This window comes from Nomascus leucogenys, chromosome 3 (assembly GCF_006542625.1).
Source record: "Nomascus leucogenys isolate Asia chromosome 3, Asia_NLE_v1, whole genome shotgun sequence".
Taxonomy (NCBI): Eukaryota; Metazoa; Chordata; class Mammalia; order Primates; family Hylobatidae; genus Nomascus; species Nomascus leucogenys.
The window spans coordinates 115647514-115668874 of NC_044383.1; the positions used below are offsets into that span (position 1 = coordinate 115647514).

The following is a 21361-nucleotide window of genomic DNA, read 5'->3' on the forward strand; positions in this document are numbered from 1 at the left end:
TTCCTCAATGTGCAAACATCATAGAGTGTACAGTACTTGCACAAATCTAGATGGTACAGCCTACTACACACCTAGGCTCTATGGTATAGCCTACTGCTCCAAGGCTACAGCCTGTACAGCATGTTCCTCCACTGAATGCTGTAGGCAATTGTAACTCAATGGTAAGTATTTGTGTATCAAAACATAAACAAGATACAGTAAAAATACAGTATTATAATTTTATGGAAGCACCATCATATATGTGATCTGTCATTTACCAAAACATTTGTAATATGTCAATGCCAAAACAGTTGTTTCAATTTACAACAAACTTCTCTAAGAGGGACCAGGTCATTCTCTTTCTTCATGATTGTGTATCAAACCTAAGACATTTCCTGTGAAAATGACAGCAGGATTGAATTTGATCAGATTATTTATCGATTCTCTCTTTGACTCCAGGCCCTGTGCTGTGTATACAAGCAAACGACACCAACATGGTCTCATTTCCTACAAAGTTGCTTACTTTTTTCTTTATTCCCTTGAACTCGAAATCTTCTTGGCTGTGAACAGAAATTTAAAAATTTAGAGCAGCACTACCGTAGAGTGATTTGTACAAGTGCTTTTTAAAAATCTCTTTTATGTCATCAGCATGTCCCCTTTCTTCTGATCTCAGGGGAAAAAGCTTTGTGTATGCACGGCCCAAATTTGCCCAAAGAAAATTATGTAGGAGCACTAGCATTTGTTGAACACCTTCTGTATGTCAGGCACTGAGATTGGTGCCATAAATAAATTATCTAACTTTATTCTCACAAAAATTCCACATTACAGACAAAAGAATAGAATTGTGGAGAAGGTCAGCAGCTCACCTGAAGTAAGAAGCTAGGAAGTGTTTATTTACTGATGACGAAAACTGGTATAGCAAAAAGTAATCAGCATTCGTGGATTAAATAGTTGAGCTTTTCCCCTGTTGGCTCATCCTAGAGTAGCTCTAAGGATGTAGATATAATATGATGAAAAGATGAATATGTACATATGCCAAAATATCAGAAAGAATGGATAATGATAACTTTAGCTTCTGCTGATAATAGCTCTCATGGATAAACCAAGATTACTTGTGAAATTCCAAATTCTAGCAAATACGGTATTTCTTTCTGCAGAAGGCTGATGCTGTACGTGTGATTACATTCACCGGCTGCATGGGAGAAACATACTTTGACAACAAACCTATAGGTTTGTGGAATTTCCGAGAAAAAGAAGGTGACTGCAAAGGATGCACTGTCAGGTTAGTTGAGATGAGAACTCTCCCAGGGTCTGTCCTGTGCATAATAAAAGCTTCGATTTTATTGCATAATATTCTATTATCGTGTGGATGATGTGGAGCAGGTTTGAAATGATTATGCTCAGAGGTGGAATTACCACAAAACTAATGAATCTTCAAGTCCCTGCCTGCATTTGCGCAGGCATTTTTCAAGGCCCTGGGAGGTACAGTAGCAGTACATTTGCATAGTCATATGTTTTTATAAAATTTGCAAAGTTAAGAGATTTTGACTATAATCAGTTAAGTTTCCACTCCAATGTTCCTTCATGTCGAGGGGGTTTTTTGTGTCTGTGAGTACCTCATTGTTATAATTTTTTTTCCTAAAGAGAGCCTTCCCCAAACTGATTAAGTTTCAGGTCTTGCTGAGCATGAATTCACTCTATTTATGTTTATAACAAAATTAGAACCCCAGCCCAGGTTTTATCTCTTACAGGATTTTTTTTTAATTGACACATAGGATCCTACAAGTGCTTCAACTGGAAACCTATGGGATTTAATGATTCTGCTTCAAGAGAGAAGGAGAACAAGGGGCCGAGATAGTCCAGGAGGAAAGTTCCTAATACATGACCTCAATTCTAAGATAGAGGGTAGAATGAATAAGAATTTGAAAATATTTAGCATCCTATCATACTAAGCATGTGTAGAGAATAAACATTTTTATATAAAAATGAATAGAGGATATAAAATATTTAGCTAGAAGTAGAGGATTTCTCAGCATAAAAATCTTAGAGCCCACTGATCACCCAAGCCTAAAGCAATTTTATTAAATTAAAACTATAAAACATACTTTAAATACCTGCAAACTTAACATGTCATAACAGCAACTCAAAAGCCATGAAGTGCTAAGGAGTTTGTGTTATTTTCCATTTAAAGGATATACATACGTTTCTAGGACCCAAATCCTAGCAGAGTACACTTCACATTTCTTTCTGTACATCTCTAGAGTTTCATAGAAGAAAGTAGCCCCAAAATATTATCCCTCTAAAAGTCTTAACTTCCAACTCTTTGTTTGTTTTTGACATCATGGACTTGTCAACATGAAATTGAGGATAATTTGAAAGCCTGACCCATTCATTGTTTAAAATGGTTTTGTCAATAATCTTCAACAAAATCTAACATGGAAGGTTGTCTGTAAAATTCTTTCAATACATGAAAGACAATGAAGCCCACATTAATATTCTGCTACTCACAAACACCAACTTTTCCCTAAGCATTTCTCTGGTAAACTTCTAAGTAGGATTTTCAAAAGCCTGTTATCAACAGAACATCTAAGGCATTTAAATGTCCATTCAGCAATGCATGTCATGTGAAACTGTAAGATCACTAAGTATAAGTTCTGCAAAGATTTTGCGCTTCAACATATAAAGTGTTATGCTAATTTATAAGAGTATTCCTGTATATACATAGGGTGTTTTGTAGGTTGCAGAGATTCACGTTTACAACTTCCCGATACTAGAATGAATACAGCCTAGTCCTGGCCATGAAGAGACATCACCAGGAAGGGAAGAAAAAACAGATACTAAAATAGTTCAAATATCAGGCATAATAAAAATCCCTTTAAAAAGGCACATTTGGAGTATACTACAATTACCCACATCAGATTAAGGGCATCATGATCTGCTTCACAGAGGAGGTGACATTTGAAATGGGTCTTGACCTGCGGTAAGAGTCCGAAAAGAGGAGATAGCAGATGAAATGTGAAGAACATTCTAATTCCTGAAACCAGTAAGAGCAAAGGGAGGAAGAGTGGGAAGCCAGAGTGTTTTTAGAAAAGAACAAGTATGAATTCACTCATACAAGATTGGCAAATGGGAGAATGATTCGGTAAGATGCAGTGGCCACATAGGTTCATACACAGTTCTTCCCAGCATAATCATGTTTTTTTTCCTACCCCGTAACGGTAGCTGAATCCAAAGTAAACCAACATAGCTGAAGACACCAACCTCAAGGTACTGTGCCACAACACAGCCTGTACACAGTGCCCATTCACCCATATGCCTGCCTTCAGCTTGATTTAGCCAAGCACTCTATCTCGGAAATGTTCGTGGCCCACGTCTTTTCCATCTTTGTGCATTTTTGCCCCATCGCTAACACTTGGCAGTGTCAACCCTTTCTTATACCCCTTGTCATCAAACTATCTTCACATTTTCCTTTTAAGGTAAAGTGATATGTATACTGAAATAATCCTGTATTTTTTAATGTTTTAGTGTATCTTTTTGAGCTGTGCTAATACTTTGATCAGGATTGTTATTGTTTTGTGAGTTCTCTAATTACACAGTTGTGTAAGTTTTTAGCAGTCGGCCCCAACCCTATTTTCCCATAAGCCCTGTTATTTGTAAGAATAATTTTTATAGAACTCCTGGTGTGTGTTTGTTTGTTTATTTGTTGTTTTCAGGAAAACACTTATAAAATTTGAACATAAAGAGCAATCATTCCTACTAAAGAGCAGGAGTGATTTTATGGAGAAGATGTAAAAATGAGGCTAAAAGAGGTAGACTAAGAACATGTCATAAAGACCTTAGAATGTCAGTTTTAGAAATTTGCATTTATTCAATAGTCAGTAGAAGAGATAAAATTGTTGTTATGCTTTAGAAAGAGTAATCTGTCAAAGATATTTTTAAAAGTGTATCTTATTTTTCTCATGCTTCTAAAATTCACATTAAGATTAAAGTAAGGGGGAAAAAAAGCTGCTACAAGTAAAATGTAGTTAGCTGAGCATTGAAATGATGATATTTTAATAGACTAAGCCCCAATATTCACCTAGAACATAGCTGCTCAAAAATAGCATAATTAATCTATACTAACTTTACCAGACATCAAGGTTCAAAAGAGAAACAAAAGGCAAGTTAAGAAGCCTAGCATTTATTAATTATGAAAGAGTAGGGGCTTTTTTAGTAAATGTATTCAGAATGAATAGGATAACTCCATTCTATTCTATGTTGAAATATTATAGAGTATACCTGGAAGGACTCCTATTTTTTCTCATCCCATAGTCACCAATTCAAAGCCAGACTTACCTTGTTTCTCCTAGTGTTTGCTAATGAATTAAATGAACTGGGGGGATCTACACCTCTGTGTTTAACCACTCCCAACCCACAACTCTTTCCCGCAGATATCTCCACAATCGCAATAACATCAGACAGATAGGTAGGTAGACAGAGAGATACATAAAAATAGTCTAATGTTTGGGAAAAATATTTTAAATGTATTCACAAGACTTATCTTAGATATTCATTAATTATGCATCCAATATTGATTAAACATATATTCTCTGTGAGGCAATTTGCTATACTAAAATCTTTTTCATCCTACAAACATCAACTGGATTCTAGGATCCAAGTACTGTACTGTATGTACTAGATGTTTTGAGTTTGTGCCTGACATAGGACCTAGCCCATAGTCTCTTAGATGGTCTCATGAAATTTACATTCTAGTGAAGGAGACAGAAAAAAAACATACAAATAAATACAGGCCTCCTTAATTGTCTGAATCTAATTTGTTCCAGAAAAATTTGTTGGAAGGCAAATATTCAGAGTAGGATCCTATATATAAGAAATGTAATAATGTATTCTCAGCCCATCCAGAAACCCCGCCCCTTTGCCCAAATACCACTAAGTCACGCTTAAGCATCAATATAACTATCTACTACCAAGTACTTCTGCAAAACATAAAGCACTTAAAAAAACTAATGACTTAGTTATTGCACACCTCATGAAAGGTGAGAGATGGTTTTTACTTATTCTAGCACGGTGGCAGTAGAGATGGAGATAAGTGGAAGGAACGAAGATGTACTTAGGGTATTTCCTGCCCTACAACAGCCTATAGTCTCATTGCTATTCAGTGATGCATTGAATAATGACAGACCAAATAGATATGATCTGATTCATGTGAAATGTCTCTCTTCTCAGTCCTCAGGTGGAAGATAGTGAGGGGACTATTCAATTTGATGGAGAAGGTTATGCATTGGTCAGCCGCCCCATTCGCTGGTACCCCAACATCTCCACCGTCATGTTCAAGTTCAGAACATTTTCTTCAAGTGCTCTTCTGATGTATCTTGCCACACGAGACCTGGTAAAGATCATATGCATAGCAGAGTTTCCGTGACTAAAATGTGTTGGCTTCTTTTATCAGTTATTGGTAAAATTATCAGTTATTTTCTAAAAAGCCTGGGATGGTTGTCTGGCGGCCAAGAATGGGTGATACAGATAGTGCTTATATATTTTAAATAATAACTTTAATCGCAGATACAATTTAATTACTATTTATTTTCAATACGACTCCCCACATAATCCTTTAAGCAATACATCCGGTAATAATTTTTCCCAGCATGGAGCCATACAGCAGCAAAATGCTTCCTTAATCTTCTTTCAGAGACCTAAGTTGAAAAGGTGATTCTAAATATTCTTTGGCCTCATTTTTTTCTGGTCAGTATTTCTTAATGAATTCTTTCAGGGAACATACCTTTTGGTTCACTTAATATGTTTTCAAATGAACTCACATTTTACTACTGTAATAAAAGAGTATGTCTTAGAAATTTGGTTGTGACCATGTGCATCATAATATCACAGCCACAAAAATTCAGAAAATAGTAACACCAATTCTATTTTCAAAATGGATTTCTGCAACAGAGTGACATATTCAGCAATTTAGCCACGAAACCCTAATATAAACCACACAAGAAAAGCGAACACTCATATATTTCTCTGTGTATCTAATCACTGGTATATGTTTACTCTATTAATAGAGAGATTTTATGAGTGTGGAGCTCACTGATGGGCACATAAAAGTCAGTTATGATCTGGGCTCAGGAATGGCTTCCGTTGTCAGCAATCAAAACCATAATGATGGGAAATGGAAATCATTCACTCTGTCAAGAATTCAAAAACAAGGTGAGTTTTTACCGTAATAATGCAATATGGGCCTTAATCATGAAATCCAAAGTGCACATGTACCTGATCAAGAGGAAGACTCCGTCTATAATTTTAGCTACTCACGAGTTCAGTGAAAAATTTATACAGTCATTTTTTTGGCTTAGATTATAGGTGATTTGGGTTAGACATGACTGATTGAAGAGCCAAATGCTTCTCTATCATTTTCTTTTGAAACTGAGAGCTTAATTTGAAAGCATAAAACTGTCTTACAACTTGCAAAATTATATCCTGTAATATGTTTGAAAAATGTTGGGTGCTTTTCTTTTCTCCCTATTTTGTCAAGATGTTTCCTTTAAAGTGGCCCACAGTGGAATCTGTAGGGGTGGTAGGGCATAGTTATCAGTTATTTGCTCATTTAAATTGCCAGACATTTGTATGCCTGCAAGTAAATAATTGATCAATAGTAACATGACATGTTTATGATTCGGGGACATTTTAAAACACTTTCACAAAGATTGTTTTATCTGATCACATAAGCAGGTATTTTGTTCCAGTGTTAGAAAAAGTAAAATATACACTCAAACTTTTATGTGGTCACAGACATATATATAAAAGATCTCACAACCAAGACAGAAATCCAAGTCTATTAGTTCCGAGTGTAGTGCTATTGCTTTTTAAGTATATAATTGCACTAATTCTGTGTAGTATGGCATTCCCAATATCTGCAAATGAGACTTTGTTACTTCTGCTAATATAAATAGACTTAATGTTGCCAATGCCAATGTGACATTTCATGAAAATTTAAATTTAAATTTGTACCGTCTTTCATTTCTGCACTTAATACATATCTGCCAAGCACCTTCTAAGTACCATGTAAGAACTAAATGAAGTTCTAAGTTCTTGCCTTCAAGGAACTTGCATCAAACTGGGGAGATAGACAAGTCTCATGGTTAGAGGGTAGAGAGCTAATTGCTGTGATAGAGATGTATGTAGCCAGCGAGCAATCTCAGAAGAGAGACACTTGAGTCAAACAGAAGGGTCAGTTTCCACTGGAGTGCCCCTGAGGCACAAGCTGGATGAGGAGTTAGCTGGATGAAAAGCATGTATGGACATTTCAGAGTAGTGAAAGTTGTGTAAAAGCCTGGAGTCATCAGAGAGCATAACACATCCTTTTCCAGCTGCATTTCCAACAGGAAACTCTAGAGAAACCTCTCATATGGGACAAAAACTGGCTTTGCAATTCTTTATTTTGGAGTGCTGCTGCATACATTGTTCCTGTGTGAGAGAGGCACAATGCACATTTGCGTGTCAGAAGCTCTGTGTAGTTAGTTGTTCAGTAAGAAGAATGTTTAGCTGTTTAACCCAACATTTCCCAAATTTCTTTAATCAGAGAAATCCTTCCATTCCGCTGAACACACTTTGGGGAATGCTTTAGTAACTACAAGTGAATCCATAGCCTACATGAATGAATGTTGGCAGGAAATTATCAGTAGGGGCCAAGAGATAACAAAACCAGTGCATAAGGGGACATATGAGCTAAGTGAGTGAGTTTCAACTTTATCCTGAAAGCCATAGGGATACGGAGAACTCTAAGAGTTTTAAGAAAGGGTGTGATATCATAAGACTTGTGCTTTAGTAAAGTTTCTTTAGCAGCAGTTTGGAGATGTGTAACAATTTAGGATGCTACGGAGTCTGGTGAGCCTAGTATCTCCCCACCAACTTCTCTTCTATAGTAGTAGAATAACAGATTTGAAGAAAGAAGGAGAAGATGGATATGCATTATAAAAGAAAAAAAGACAACCTAAATGTCCATCAACAGATGACTGAGAAAAGAAAATGTGGTATATATACACCACGGAATACTATGCAGCCATAAAAAAGAAGGAAATCATGTCTTTTGCAGCAACAGGAATGGAGCTGGAGGTCATTATCCTAGGTGACATAACCCAGAAATAGAAAATCCAATACCACATGTTCTCACTTACAAGGCGAGAAGCTAAACAATGGATACACGAAGACATGAAGATGGAAACAATAGACACTGGGGACTCCAAAAGGGAGGAGGGAGGAAAAGGGGTGAAGGTTTAAAAATCGCCTATTGGGTGCAGTGTTCACTGTGTGGGCGATGGGTCCACTAGAAGCCCAAACTTCACTCTTATGCAATATATCCATGAAACAAACCTTCATATGCACCACGTGAATCTAAAATTTTAAAATAATAAAAATAAAGACATTCAGAATACTAAGCTGAATTGGCTAATGCTATAAACTCTAAAGATAATAATATGCTTGGTAGATGTATAGTGTAACAAACAGGGATAAAATGATTCAACAACTTAGGAGAACAATTTTTATAAATGGTCACCTTGGAAACGCTAACTTCCATAATTAGTCCGCTATCTCAACTTTTATTCTATCCATTAAAACAAATAAACAAAAGATCTGTGCTCTGAATCAATGTTAGTCAAAGGTCAAGTTACAGAATCATATAAATTTGAAAGTAGTTAAAAATGTGTTTTAGGTTTACCGTAACTACAACATTCCATCAATTCAGAAAGTTCTTCCCCCAGTAGGTCTAATTTTTCCAGATTTTACCAGAGCTACTCACTGTTACTGTTACTACTCTGTGGTCCAGAAATCAGAAAGAATTTTCCTTTATCTCAGACTACTCAGTATCTTCTGTTACATTTCTGGTTTCTAGTTCAATCCCTTTGACACGGTTGGCTGATACTTTCTCATTTTTAAGTCTTCTCCTTGGCTTTCAAATTGACTCTAGACTCACATTGCTTTTTGCCTTTCTGAATACTCCTGTCAAATGCACCAAGCAGTCATTCTCACTTTTATTTTGGGTATTAATGACATGAGCCGTTCTCCTTACTTCTCTAATGTATGTTATCACCATTAAAAAGAAATTAAGCCCTATGAGGTTTAGTTGTTCAGAATTTTGATTCTTAAATTAGACTGGGAACTTCTACCTTCTGCCCATGGTTGTTACCCATTCTCTATTATCTCTGGTGTCTCACCACAAATTTCTCAAATTAAACAGGTGAAATTTTTTATTATAATAAAACTATAGCTGTTCTGTTTTTCCACATGTATTCTCATATATCCAATATATTTTCTCTGATACTTTTAAAGTATTTTATTACTATAGCAGGTCAGTTAATATGTATTAATTTTTCCTTACAAAAAGAAAAGCATTGAAGCCACAACGGAAAAAGCAAATGTTATAAACAAATAATTCACAAAAGAAAAATGCAAACTTCTTACATAAAGTTGAAAAATGCAATCTCAATAGATTACAAGCATATGGTCATTGACCTGCAGTAGCAATATCCAAAGATCACACTTAAAGCAGTAAAATCTACATTTAGAAGGAAAAGAAGAAAGGCTTGGCAAAATAACCTTACTACCTGCTTTGATAAGATTAGCTCTTACAGGACACATTTATTAAATACCAACTATGCATCAGATGCTGTGCTGGATCAGTGAAGATGCATACGGTTCCTACCCTTGAGTAACTTACCTGCTGCACAAGTAGCAAATTACTGTATCTGTTTAGGGTACAGTAAACACCAAGGGAGATATATGGAGGGAGAGAAATAAGGCACTAACTGAGCCCTAAGTCCTTTTATGGTTGGGGGGGTAGGAGGGGTGGAAGCAGTTGCAGGGTGATCCAGGCCAAAAAGCATCATCATATGAAAAGATAAAGATGTATGAAAACATGGATTATTCGGGCAGATGTTGTAATCAGTTTGAATTACTGGAGTTTAAATTTCAAAAGGGTGATAGAAGATAACGCTGGGCATGTTGGCAAGGGCCAGAGCACAGGAAGCTGTTTAAACTGTGTTGAGGAGTTTGCAGTTCATCTTGATGAACTTGATTTTAAGTAGAGATGTGACAGGGTAATTTCAATTTAAGTATATTAGTCGAGGTGTCAGTGTGGAAGATATATTGTCAGAAGACCAAACTGAAGACAAAGTGAACAATTGGGTTCAATAATAGTCTAGGCAGGAGGTAAATTATGCTTGAAGTAAGAGATGCAGTGGGAATTGACATCAAAGAAATGCAGAATAAATCCACCATGTGATACGGCTACACAGCTATTAGAATGACTAAAATTAAAAAGACTGACCATACTCAGTGCTGGCAGAAGGTGGAGACACTGGAACTCATACACTGCTGCTGAGGATATAAAGTGGCATGACATTGGAAGAGGTTGGCCATTTCTTAAAAGACTAAATATACATCTACCATACAAACCAGTCATTTCACACCTAATTATTCACCCAAGACACATGACAGCATATTTTTATACAAAGACTTGTACCAAAATGCTCACATTACTTTTATCTGTGTTACTCAAAAACTGAAAACAACTCAAATATCCATGGACAGCTAAATAGATATACATAAATTGTGGTATACTCATACAATGGAATACTACTCAGCAATAAAAAATAAGAAAGTATAAATATAGGTACAAAATGGATGAATATCCAAATAGGCAGACAAAAAGGCAAATTTTGGCAGACAAAAAAAGAGTACATTTGTATAAAATTACATAGAAAATGTAAACTACAGTCACAGAAAGCAGATGGATGCTACTTGTGAATGGTATATGTATGAAAAGGCAAAAAGTAGGGATTACAAATGAGCATAAAGAAACTTCTGGGGTGATGGCTATGTTCATTGAGTGTGGTGGTGGTTCCGCAGGTGTATACAATTGCATGTTACAAACATGGTTTAAATTATAGCATGTTAATTATTCCTCAGTAAAACTGTTTTAAAAATAGGACAGATATTAGAGGTATTTAGGAGAAGAAATTAGTGAAGCTGTTGATTGATTAGATGTGGTGAGGAGAAAGTCAGGATGACTCTCTAGTTTAGTAGATTGGGTGGGGGTTCGTAAGACCAACAACAAAAAAGTAAGTTAAGTAATACAGATTTGGGAGTTAGATGATAATTATTTTGATTTGGAATGTTTAGCTTAAAGTATGCAAGGAAAATATAGATGATGGTGTCTCACCTGTTGAATGTGGACTTTTAGGCAAAAATCAGGTCCAAGCATACATACATTTAAGTCATCAATACATTGTAAGTAGATATAAACCTGAGTTTGCCCAGATGGCTAAAACCTGAGATGTGGGCAAAGCAAGGGATATTATAAAACATCAACATTTTAGAAGGGTTCAAAAATAGACCCCGGGGTAGGAGATTGAGAATGAAAGGTAAAAGAAGCCAGAGAGCTTGACATTATGGAAGCCAGAAGAAATTTCCTATAAGGAAGGAAATGCTAACAGCATTGAATATTGTACAAACATGGATTCAGATAAAGTTTAAAAGAACTCCGAGTTTGGGTATAGGCAGGTCCCTGAGGACTTTAGCAAGACCAGAGTTCACAGAGTAGTGGGAGAGGAATTGAAATAAGGCTCCAGCAATGTGGATCATTGCTCCTTTTCAGTGACCAGATTATTTGTTTTATATGAATTATTCTCAACTAGTTGGCAAGAGCACTGTCTTCTTGAAATTCAAGTACAGTCCTTCAGGAGTGTTCCCCATCTTGCTTGAGTCGGTTACAGAACCACAGTCCCTGACGGAAGTATGCCCTATCCCCTAAATGCATCGATTAGGATGCGAAGTTGAGAACACTCAATTAGATTTTCAGTGGATCAAGAACCAGAACAAAAGAATAATAGCCAAAGTAAAAACACTTAGCTTATAAAAACTCAGCATTGATTATAAAATATTTGTTAAGTCCCTACTCTGTGTCTATTATTTAATAAAATCCTTATTTCCCTACCTACTTATAAATCACATCTGAACTCATCAACTGTGAAATTTTGTGTCAATAGCCTACTTTTCTATTCTGTAAAGAAAAGAAATAGGGCAGGAAATAAAAGCAAGCATTAGCATTTACTAGCATTTCCTGGTAGAACCCACTTCATCGCTATCACTGATGAAGGATAGAGTAAAGCACTTCCTTTAAGTCAGTAAAAATATGCCATCCTGTCTCTGCCAGTTACCTTTTGGGCCAATGAATTTCAATTCAATTGTGTTGCTGCTCTTTAATCATTTTTTCTTAGAATGATTTCTAAATATGCATATATTCATTCATGGATAAGGAGAAAAACCACCTCCAGTCACTGGCTTGCCTGTGATAGAGAGGCAGAATCTCATTTTCAGACATCATTAAAATACCCACCAAGTCTGTAGAAAGAGGCTATTTTCATCTTCCAGTCAACAGCCCCATATGAAAATATCTTTGCCAATCTAGATAAAAAGGAATGTGTAGGAAAAAGTCTTGAAAACAGTTTTATATGTCTATTTTCTTTTAGCCCCCAGTCCAGTCAAGGAGATATATGTGTATGAAACTAGTTATGTATCTAAAAATAATAAAATAGGTATGTGAAAGTAATTCAATTTTAAAATCTTTACTTGCTAACTATATTTAATAGGACAATTATTCTTTTAGGTATTTTTCTTGTTTGTTTTTACAAAAGTCTGGTTTGAGGTGTCCATTGGTATGTGTATTTTGGTCCTTTTTTAATAAGGCAATTGTGTTTGATTTTATTGAAGATACATCTTTTTTAAATGATAGGGCTATAAACTTCAAGGGAATTTTGGAATTTGATGTTTCTCTGTGTTTTCCAAAGAACACTGATTCTGAAAGATGATGGGTTGAGTGAAAATAATAATATTTCAGGGTCAAATAAATTTGGGAAATACTTTTTGCTCTATGTCCTTCTCTAGGAACATTGCATTGTATATTAGCATGCTGAAAGATCTGGGCAGCCATAAAATTAAGAAGATACATGTTTAACTTTGTATAACCCGGTATTTGTCATATTTATTTGAGCCAGGAACATCCAAGAAACTAGCATCCTAAAGAATAAACATTTAGAAATTCCCTTATAACCCACTGGTTCAAATGCCCATTTTCAAACCCTTGCTAATTCAGGTCCTACATCAGACAAAGGTTTAGAGGCCAAATCTATCATCTTAAGGAACTGATGTCAATATGCATCAAGGATGCATATGAAGTAGTTAAAGGCTGGATCTAAGGAAATGTGGTAGAAAAGCATGTAATTCAGAAAAAAGCCTAGCTTGACCCCTGAGAAGGGGGGGTAGTGAGGGGGATCAATGAGATAAGGAGTTCCTGTCTGCTTTCTAAACAATGCAGTTTGAACAGAGAAGTGCCTCGTCTTTCCTTTTTCTATCTATTTCTGAATTCTTATCTTCATCACATTAAAAATACCTTGAGAGACCCAAAAGAAAAGCAAGAAGGCATGAGGACTGTACCTCTGTCACAACACTTAGCATCCCAGTCTAAAATGTAATTTACGGTGTACCTGGATCTCACCACTTCCTTGTATAACATCCCCTTCCACTTCCATGTACAATCATATTTTACAACAGTGACTTTGCAGATGAGTCTAAATCCCAGTAGTTCCTGTGGATGGTAAAACTTACCGAAAGAACCATAGATTAGGCATGTTTCTAATTAATTATCTGATTCCTAATTAGATATCTTTGTTATTTAGCATTTTTAATCTTGCTTTATTTTCTAACTACTTATCTAGATTATAGAAAACTACATAAAATGGATCTTTGATGTCCATTTATAATTATCTCTTTTATCTTCATTGGTTTGCCTTCATTGGTGTTTAAGCTATTATCTTCATGCTCTTTGGGGGACAGTTTAATAATGTATTTTATTGATGTTATTTCTGTAATTATTAAATTGCTAAATATAGTGCAAGTGCTTGAGAAAGTCAATGTTAATTCTCGAATTAAACCAAATTTGTCTTGAAGTATTAATGATGATATAGATGTGGTTGATATTGCTCAAATAAAATGTTAAACTTTCTATCTCCTTTACAGCCAATATATCAATTGTAGATATAGATACTAATCAGGAGGAGAACATAGCAACTTTGTCTTCTGGAAACAACTTCGGTCTTGACTTGAAAGCAGATGACAAAATATACTTTGGTGGCCTGCCAACGCTGAGAAACTTGAGGTAATTTAGTTTATATGTAAAGCTAAGGATTAGGTTTTAATTAAATGACCACTATGCTCACTAGAGTTCTGAAGTTTAATTACAATAGGAATGTCATATAACCCTTGGTTGCAGAAAGGCCTAATCAAAAACATCATGTTGCATGTTAGAACAACACCAGGATTTAGAAACCAAAGGACTAATTTGACATCTTTGTTGAAGAGATGGATTGGAGTTGCTGTTTCCTTTATATGCACCTGCTGAAAAGAATTATGAAAGTAATTAAAGGTAGAAGCCAGAGTTGAATGTGGATCTTGTAATTGCTGTTCTCCTTGTACATTCACTGGAGATAATGGCACTCTGACATTGCTTAGTGTTCTGAAAATTGGTCAGTGTTCCAGGATGCTATGAGTATAACCTATTTTATTGCTAAGCATTAGCATCATAATGGCGTGTTGGAGCTTTCCCATATGCCTAATACAAGAACTATATTAGTTGTTCTCCTGCCCATGCCAACATTTTTTTTTAATTTCACATATGCTTTTTAGCTAGCAGTATGGGGAGACACATTTGCTTCCTAATTTAGTTAGTTCAAAAAATAAAGTAACTAAAAAATGTCAGAAAATACTCACGTGCTATGTAGTTAATTTACTGCTCATTATAAAACATAAGATAGTCTATAAGGATGGTACTTGGTGCTCAATAAATGTTAATTAAACTCTAATTAGAATGGGATTAATTGTTTTGGTTAAACCATAAGAGTTTATTACAGACTACCATGTTTTTAATTTTTTGTTTTAATTGGTTTGGTAGTTTTTAAAGGGTATAAAAGTTCTGTCTAGGTGTTTCTACTCCAAAAAGACAGATTATGTTTGGAAAGATCCCAGAATAGCTGAAAAGTGTGATGGTCAGTTATTTTCGTATTTCTAAATGAGCAGCGAAAGTTCAGTCTCATTCTATGACAGCTAGTGTGCAGGCTGAAATTGCTTCTACCCATATCTAAACTCATAGATGAAGCAACTGTCTAATTATCTGATGAGCTTCATGGTGCAAATAAATTGGCTCTGCATTCATTGTAATGTATTTGTGTTAGAAAAATAAATTTAAAGTGTCAAGTCAGAAAAACATTACAAATCAAATTTGAATAGTACCACAGTTATTACCTAGAAATTCATTTACCAGTCATTCACCAAAAGTTTGTTGAGTATCTACTGTGTGACAGGCTCCATACTAAATACTAGGAATCCAGTGGTTGTTCAAATCTAAGATTTGCTTTACAAGATCATGAACCATATATTATTGAGTGAATTAAATACAGCCAAACCTAAGGGTATTCAAATCTAGCTTCATTTATTCTAGTGATGATTTTAATTATCATAAAATAATTTTTAGGAATTATCTATAAAGGCGTGCCTGTTAAATTCTATAAAATCTGTTAAAATCTGAATCTGTTAAATGAATCTTTATCACTAAAATGTTTTTACTTTCATGGTACAGCGTTGCATAATTACAGTATACTATTTCCATAGTATGGAGCATTATTTCAAAACAGCCGTTAGAGGTATATTTGTGATTGATAAAGGAAACAAACATTCATAGTTACCTGTTATTTTGCCTGCAGACAGGTCCTCAGTATGACAAAGTGCAAAAGATGTGGTAAACATAAATTATTTTCACATGCATTGTTAAGCTCAAGCTCTTTGAGAGGCAATATTTATAAGCCATTCATGAACACTACAGAACAGTGACATTGTACATTTTCCCATTTATTAGATTGATAAGAACAAGTACTTTAAATTCATATTTTAAAGTAAAAATTTTCCAAGTTGATAGTGTGAGCTACGGTCATATTTTGATTCTAATTTCACTGCCGTCAAGGGCATATGTCTATTTTTAGTTCTATTGGGGCTTTTGCATTTCTTTCCTTTATAGATCCCTGTGAAATGATTTTTTAAAGATTTATGATTAAAGTTTATTGTTTTACTAAATGAAAATGTAATTATAAGTAAATTGTTTTTATTTTTGTTTTTTTTTCTCTTTCCCGTTACCTAGTATGAAAGCAAGGTAAAATTTAAATTTATGCATGCCTTCGTCGAGTGCATGGGTTGGGTAAATGTGGCTTCTTAGATAAAGCAGCCGTGCAGAAGCAGGGCAACACCAGTACAGCTTTGTTCATAGTATGTTTCACGAGCAAGCCGTGCATTCTGTGAGAGTTCTCCTGCTGCCCCTTGCTGGCCTACATTCTGCTGCTTACCTACCATCAGTTGGGCTGCAATCTGAGTTGTCTCACCAACAGTGATGAGATTTGCTCTGCTCACTTGTTCAACCATCTGCACACAGTGCCCCTGGTGACCAGCAGCACACACTCAAAAGGCAGCTGGTCAATTTCTGGTTCACAGTCTAGTTCTGGGGAACACAGTAAAGTGGTCTCTTGAGTTGAAGCCCGGGCCCTGGCCTCCCTAGTGCCATGCTGTCTGCTGAAGAATCAAACTGTGCTCTCACATGCTTACCACTGCCTTCTTGCTTTTTGCAGGCCTGCAGATATGCAAACATTTACACAGCCTTTGCACCTCTTGTCAAAGCTGTTTATCTATTGACATGTTTATTTAAAACTAGCTATGGTGCCAGATGAAGGAATCTCTGGAAATACTATATTTAAAATAAGTATTTGCATTAGTAGTAAAGAAGTGTGAGATAGTTCTCCTAGCTTCTCAGGAGCATTTTAATTCTTACTTGTATTAGCATAAAAGCTGTGAGCAATGGGCCTCCATAAATGGCTGAACAGACCTCAGAGATGTGCAGGGCTGGTGTCCTCTGGCTAGAGCTAAAGCCTGGTGTTTTGGCATTTCAGAGCCCAGCTGTGCCAGATTTCTGGAAAGAAGATAATAAAGCCGAACTGATCCAAGAAATTTTTAAAACCAAGGCTAGATTTTTAATAAGAGAAATAGAATATACAGAAATGAAAGTAGGGAAAAATAAACCATGCATTTTATCATGATACAGTTGTAAGACCACCAGTTGTGCTACGTTTGCTGAAATGGCTAAAAAGCAAAGGCTGGCTTTCATAGAAATATATGTTAATAAAACTCTGGGACGGCACTGTGTAGGTTTGTAATTTTGCCTTTGAGTGGTGACCCTCAAGAAACAGGGAACTGTGGTTACCATTGAGTCCAGTCACCTTATGTGACTATTTATCCCCTGTAATTGTCCTAATACTGAGGTTGCTAAATCATATTTTGGAATGGTTCTTTGTGTTTCCATGAAACAATGAACTATATAACTTGTAGGAGTGATTTACTTTATTAACAAGACCTCTGAAAAAAATGGTGGTAAGTCAGTCTTTCCATAAAGGAAAATATGGAAGCAAGTGAACACTGTTAGTGAAATTCACCTTCTCTTTGCATTATGCAAGAAAAATATAAGCGAAATTCTCGCCCTACATTTGGGCATGTTCTTTATAACAACCAACTGACTGAACGGAAAGAAAACCTTGAGAACAAGGAAAAATTATCAATGAAAATAAAGAAGTTCCAGAAAGGAGTGGCGGGGGGGGGGGGTGGAAACAGACAGATATCTGACATGAAATAAATCACCTGATATACACTGCCAAGGTCTAATTTGTTTTTCCACCTGTTTTTCCTCATACCATGTGTTTTTCATTAAGATAAAAAAAGAAACTTGGCATCATGGGACAATGAGGAGAGAATTAATCATCACCCTATCAACTACAGTATATTGATGCTGACTGGACAGTTTTTACTGATGCTGATTAACACCACATAAAGAATTATCTTTTTCACTTCTATATACTTTCACTATTCAAAATAGTAGCCACAAGTCACAGTAGCTATTTAATTGTAAATTAAATCAAATTAAATAACAATAAATATTCAGTTTCTCATTGAGACAAGCTACATTTCAAGTCCTAATAGCCACATGTGGCTAGTAAGTACTGATTTGGACAGCGAAGAACTGACAATATCCATCATCACAGGAAGTTCTGTGGAACAGCACTGTTATAATTAAAGACGTATCATCATCACTGACATTCTGATAGCCTTTGTTTGTTGAGCACTTACTGTGTGCAATGCTATTCCTTAATTTATTAAACCTTTGCAATTTGATTATGTAGATACTATAATTGTTATTATCGTGCCCATTTCACATATAAGAACACCGAGTCTTGGAGAACTTAGATCACTTTCAACATCTGGACTCAAGGGCAAGACTTCATTTCCTAATCTGCTGGCACACTTGCCCCATTTTATGAAGTAGTATGCAAAAGTAAACATTCAAGTGTAGTTTGAGTATAAAAGTCATTTTTCAATTTTATTGAAAATATAAAATGTATTGGTTTTTGCATTTGCTTGCTTTATTTTGTTATTGTTCTAATATAGAATACAGACTTTGGGGTCAATCCATAAACTAAACTAATCTGTTAAAAAAAAACCATTTTTTTATTTTGAGACAGGGATCTCACTCTGTAGCCCAGGCTGGAGTGCAGTGGCACAACCATAACTCACTGCAGCCTTGGCCTCCTGGGCTCAAAAGATCCTCTCTCCTCAGCATCTCCAAGTAGCTGGGACTCAAGGCACACACCAACACGCCCAGCTACTTTTTCTGGAGGGGAGGGCAAAGACAGGGTCTCACTATGTTGCCTCAGGCTGGTCTTGAACTCCTGGCCTCAAGCAATCCTCCCTCTTCGGCCTCCCAAAATGCAGGGATTACAGGAATGAGCCACTACACCCGTCCAGTAAACGTAATTTTTAAACATCTGTTTTTTAGACTATATAATCCAAAAGAATGTTTCTCAGACTTTGTTTTACTTAAAAGCCTTAAAGAGATATGTAATATTATCTTATTTTTTAGCTATCTCCCAAGAAAAAGCCTCAAATAAAAAAAACTTTTTCAAAATAAACATTTTCAGATTTTTTTCTAACTTTTGAGCAAGGTTTTTAAAAACTTTTTGGTATATAGTTTGTTTATGCTGCCTACGCAATTATCTTCTCTTTGGTGAAAAAAATAAAACTTATTTCATTACACATATGAAGCATTAATAAGAAGTCAGTTAATTCCTGTTTAAATGCTGTGGGTGAGATTATTGTTAAAGGGGAGAAGAAGGACTACAAAAAGACTCCTTCTGCAGGATAACATTAACATCCACTTAGACCAACCAGTAGACGATGGAAACCAGAGTTTGCTGGGTACACGTGTGCACAGTTTGATAGACATGTGCCTGCATGTGTCTGCTCCATAAGGCTTCCTTCTAGTAGTCAGAGACTACACTACCATCACCCTAATGATATTGCTTTTGCTTTCCATTTGACTATTCAATAGGCCAGAAGTAAATTTGAAGAAATATTCCGGCTGCCTCAAAGATATTGAAATTTCAAGAACTCCGTACAATATACTCAGTAGTCCCGATTATGTTGGTGTTACCAAAGGATGTTCCCTGGAGGTTGGTCTGTTTTTGATGGTTCTCTAAACACATTTATATCAGATTTCACTTACTTAGTGTGGCTGCTCCTACAAGGATCAGTCTTTTGTTAATATATTTTACATTTCTACTGATCCTACTCTTAAACGATAAAGCAAGATTAAAGCATTCTCTAAATTACCATGATAAAAAACGGTATTATGAAGTCCTAGAATTGTGATCCAATTTCCCAAATGTATAGCTCTTCATAGCACATATCATTAATACTTATCTCTTTTCTGTTTTTCTCTTTTTTTCCAACACTACTTTTCCCTTTTCCTCATTTTTGTCATCCATTTTAAATGTATTTTACTTTTATGTGTTGCATATAGCTTTATTAGCAGCCTTAAATTTTTTCTGGAACCATTCGAGTTTAACACAAATAGCAAGTAGTAATTTACACCGTAACCATTAGTGCATAGTCTGTTGTCTACAACCTTGAAGTCTAGCCCCCCTGTCTTTGAAATAACATAGACTGGGACCTGTGGCAATCAACTCTGCAAAGACTTGTGTTTGACATGCCTGCAAAGTCCTTTGTTAGCTGATATCCTCAGTAACTCTTCTTTGATGCTAAAGCATCCTAGCATTCCCCTATTTTCATTTAACTATTTTGCAGTTTCTTCAGTTGACACCGACCCATATGTGAGAAAGACCCCGGCCATAGCTCTACTCTCTTAAAATATCGATAAGCAAGAGTCAATAGTCAACAGCAAATATTAGCAAGAATTTTATAGAAACTCAATAGTGATGAGCTTGTTTTTAAAATAAAAATGTTAAATGTGTCATTCCCATACATTTTTAATTACCCTACTGTAATACAATTATTCATTTTGGCTGCTGCTTCTAATTAAAATTATCTTAAACCACTCCAATAGAATTAGGGAAATGAAGGGAAAATGTGGGTAAAGAAAAAAGTAAATCCACCACTTGAATGATGAGGTTTAAAGACTGGAACAGAACTTTCAGGATCTTCATTGTTCATAGCTACAGGCTCCAATTTGGAATTGGCCATAGACACCCACTCTGAGAAGTATGGGAATAAGAAAAGAGAAAATACATTAAGAACTAAAACTGTAAGGACCCATACTGGCTTCTTAAAGGAAGTTTTACTGAGAATTTTAATCTTCAAAGCCTAACTCTCATTCACATTCAAAAGATACATACATGAGGATGGAAACTGTCCGGAAAATGAATAGCCTCTGCACATGGAAATTATGATTCTGTAAAGGCACTTTTCAGTAACCAGGAATTATTTTGCAACTAAAATATGAGGCAGAAATTTGATGTGGATAAATATTGAAAAGTCTGCACAGTAGTTTTATCTGAACTATCTAAAACTCCATGATTTGAAAATTGGAATAGAAAACAGATTATACATTTTACCACCTCTTGTGTCATTTAACTGGTCTTGAAACACTGTGGGAGGAAAATAGCCTACATTAAAGGATTCTTTGCTTTTACTCCTACAAAATCTAGCACTTTAAAAATGAATATTTTAAGCACTTTAAATTCCTAACTACATGGGCTTGCTTAAATAAATACTAGCAAATTCATACAGTGGAAAGTCCTCCTGCCATTAAAAGTGACTATCTACACTTACAGAGAGAGTGATATCTTCCACATATGTAAGAAAAAAAAGTCATTAGGAATGAACATGTCTATCAAGATTCATTTTAAATATAGGGAGGAGGAGAGAGGAAGATTGCAAGGTTGTG

General features: G+C 35.6%; 1 protein-coding gene across 1 annotated transcript in view; it reads left to right on the forward strand.

Moving 5' to 3' along the window:
- The window catches only part of LAMA2 (laminin subunit alpha 2), a 630974-nt gene that overhangs the window by 573245 nt on the left and 36368 nt on the right, over nt 1-21361 (forward strand). The window contains exons 49-54 of the mRNA XM_030809663.1: nt 1137-1261; nt 5206-5368; nt 6042-6186; nt 14053-14191; nt 16223-16234; nt 19508-19628. Coding sequence (XP_030665523.1) covers nt 1137-1261; nt 5206-5368; nt 6042-6186; nt 14053-14191; nt 16223-16234; nt 19508-19628 — 705 coding nt within the window. The remainder of the gene's footprint in view (nt 1-1136; nt 1262-5205; nt 5369-6041; nt 6187-14052; nt 14192-16222; nt 16235-19507; nt 19629-21361) is intronic.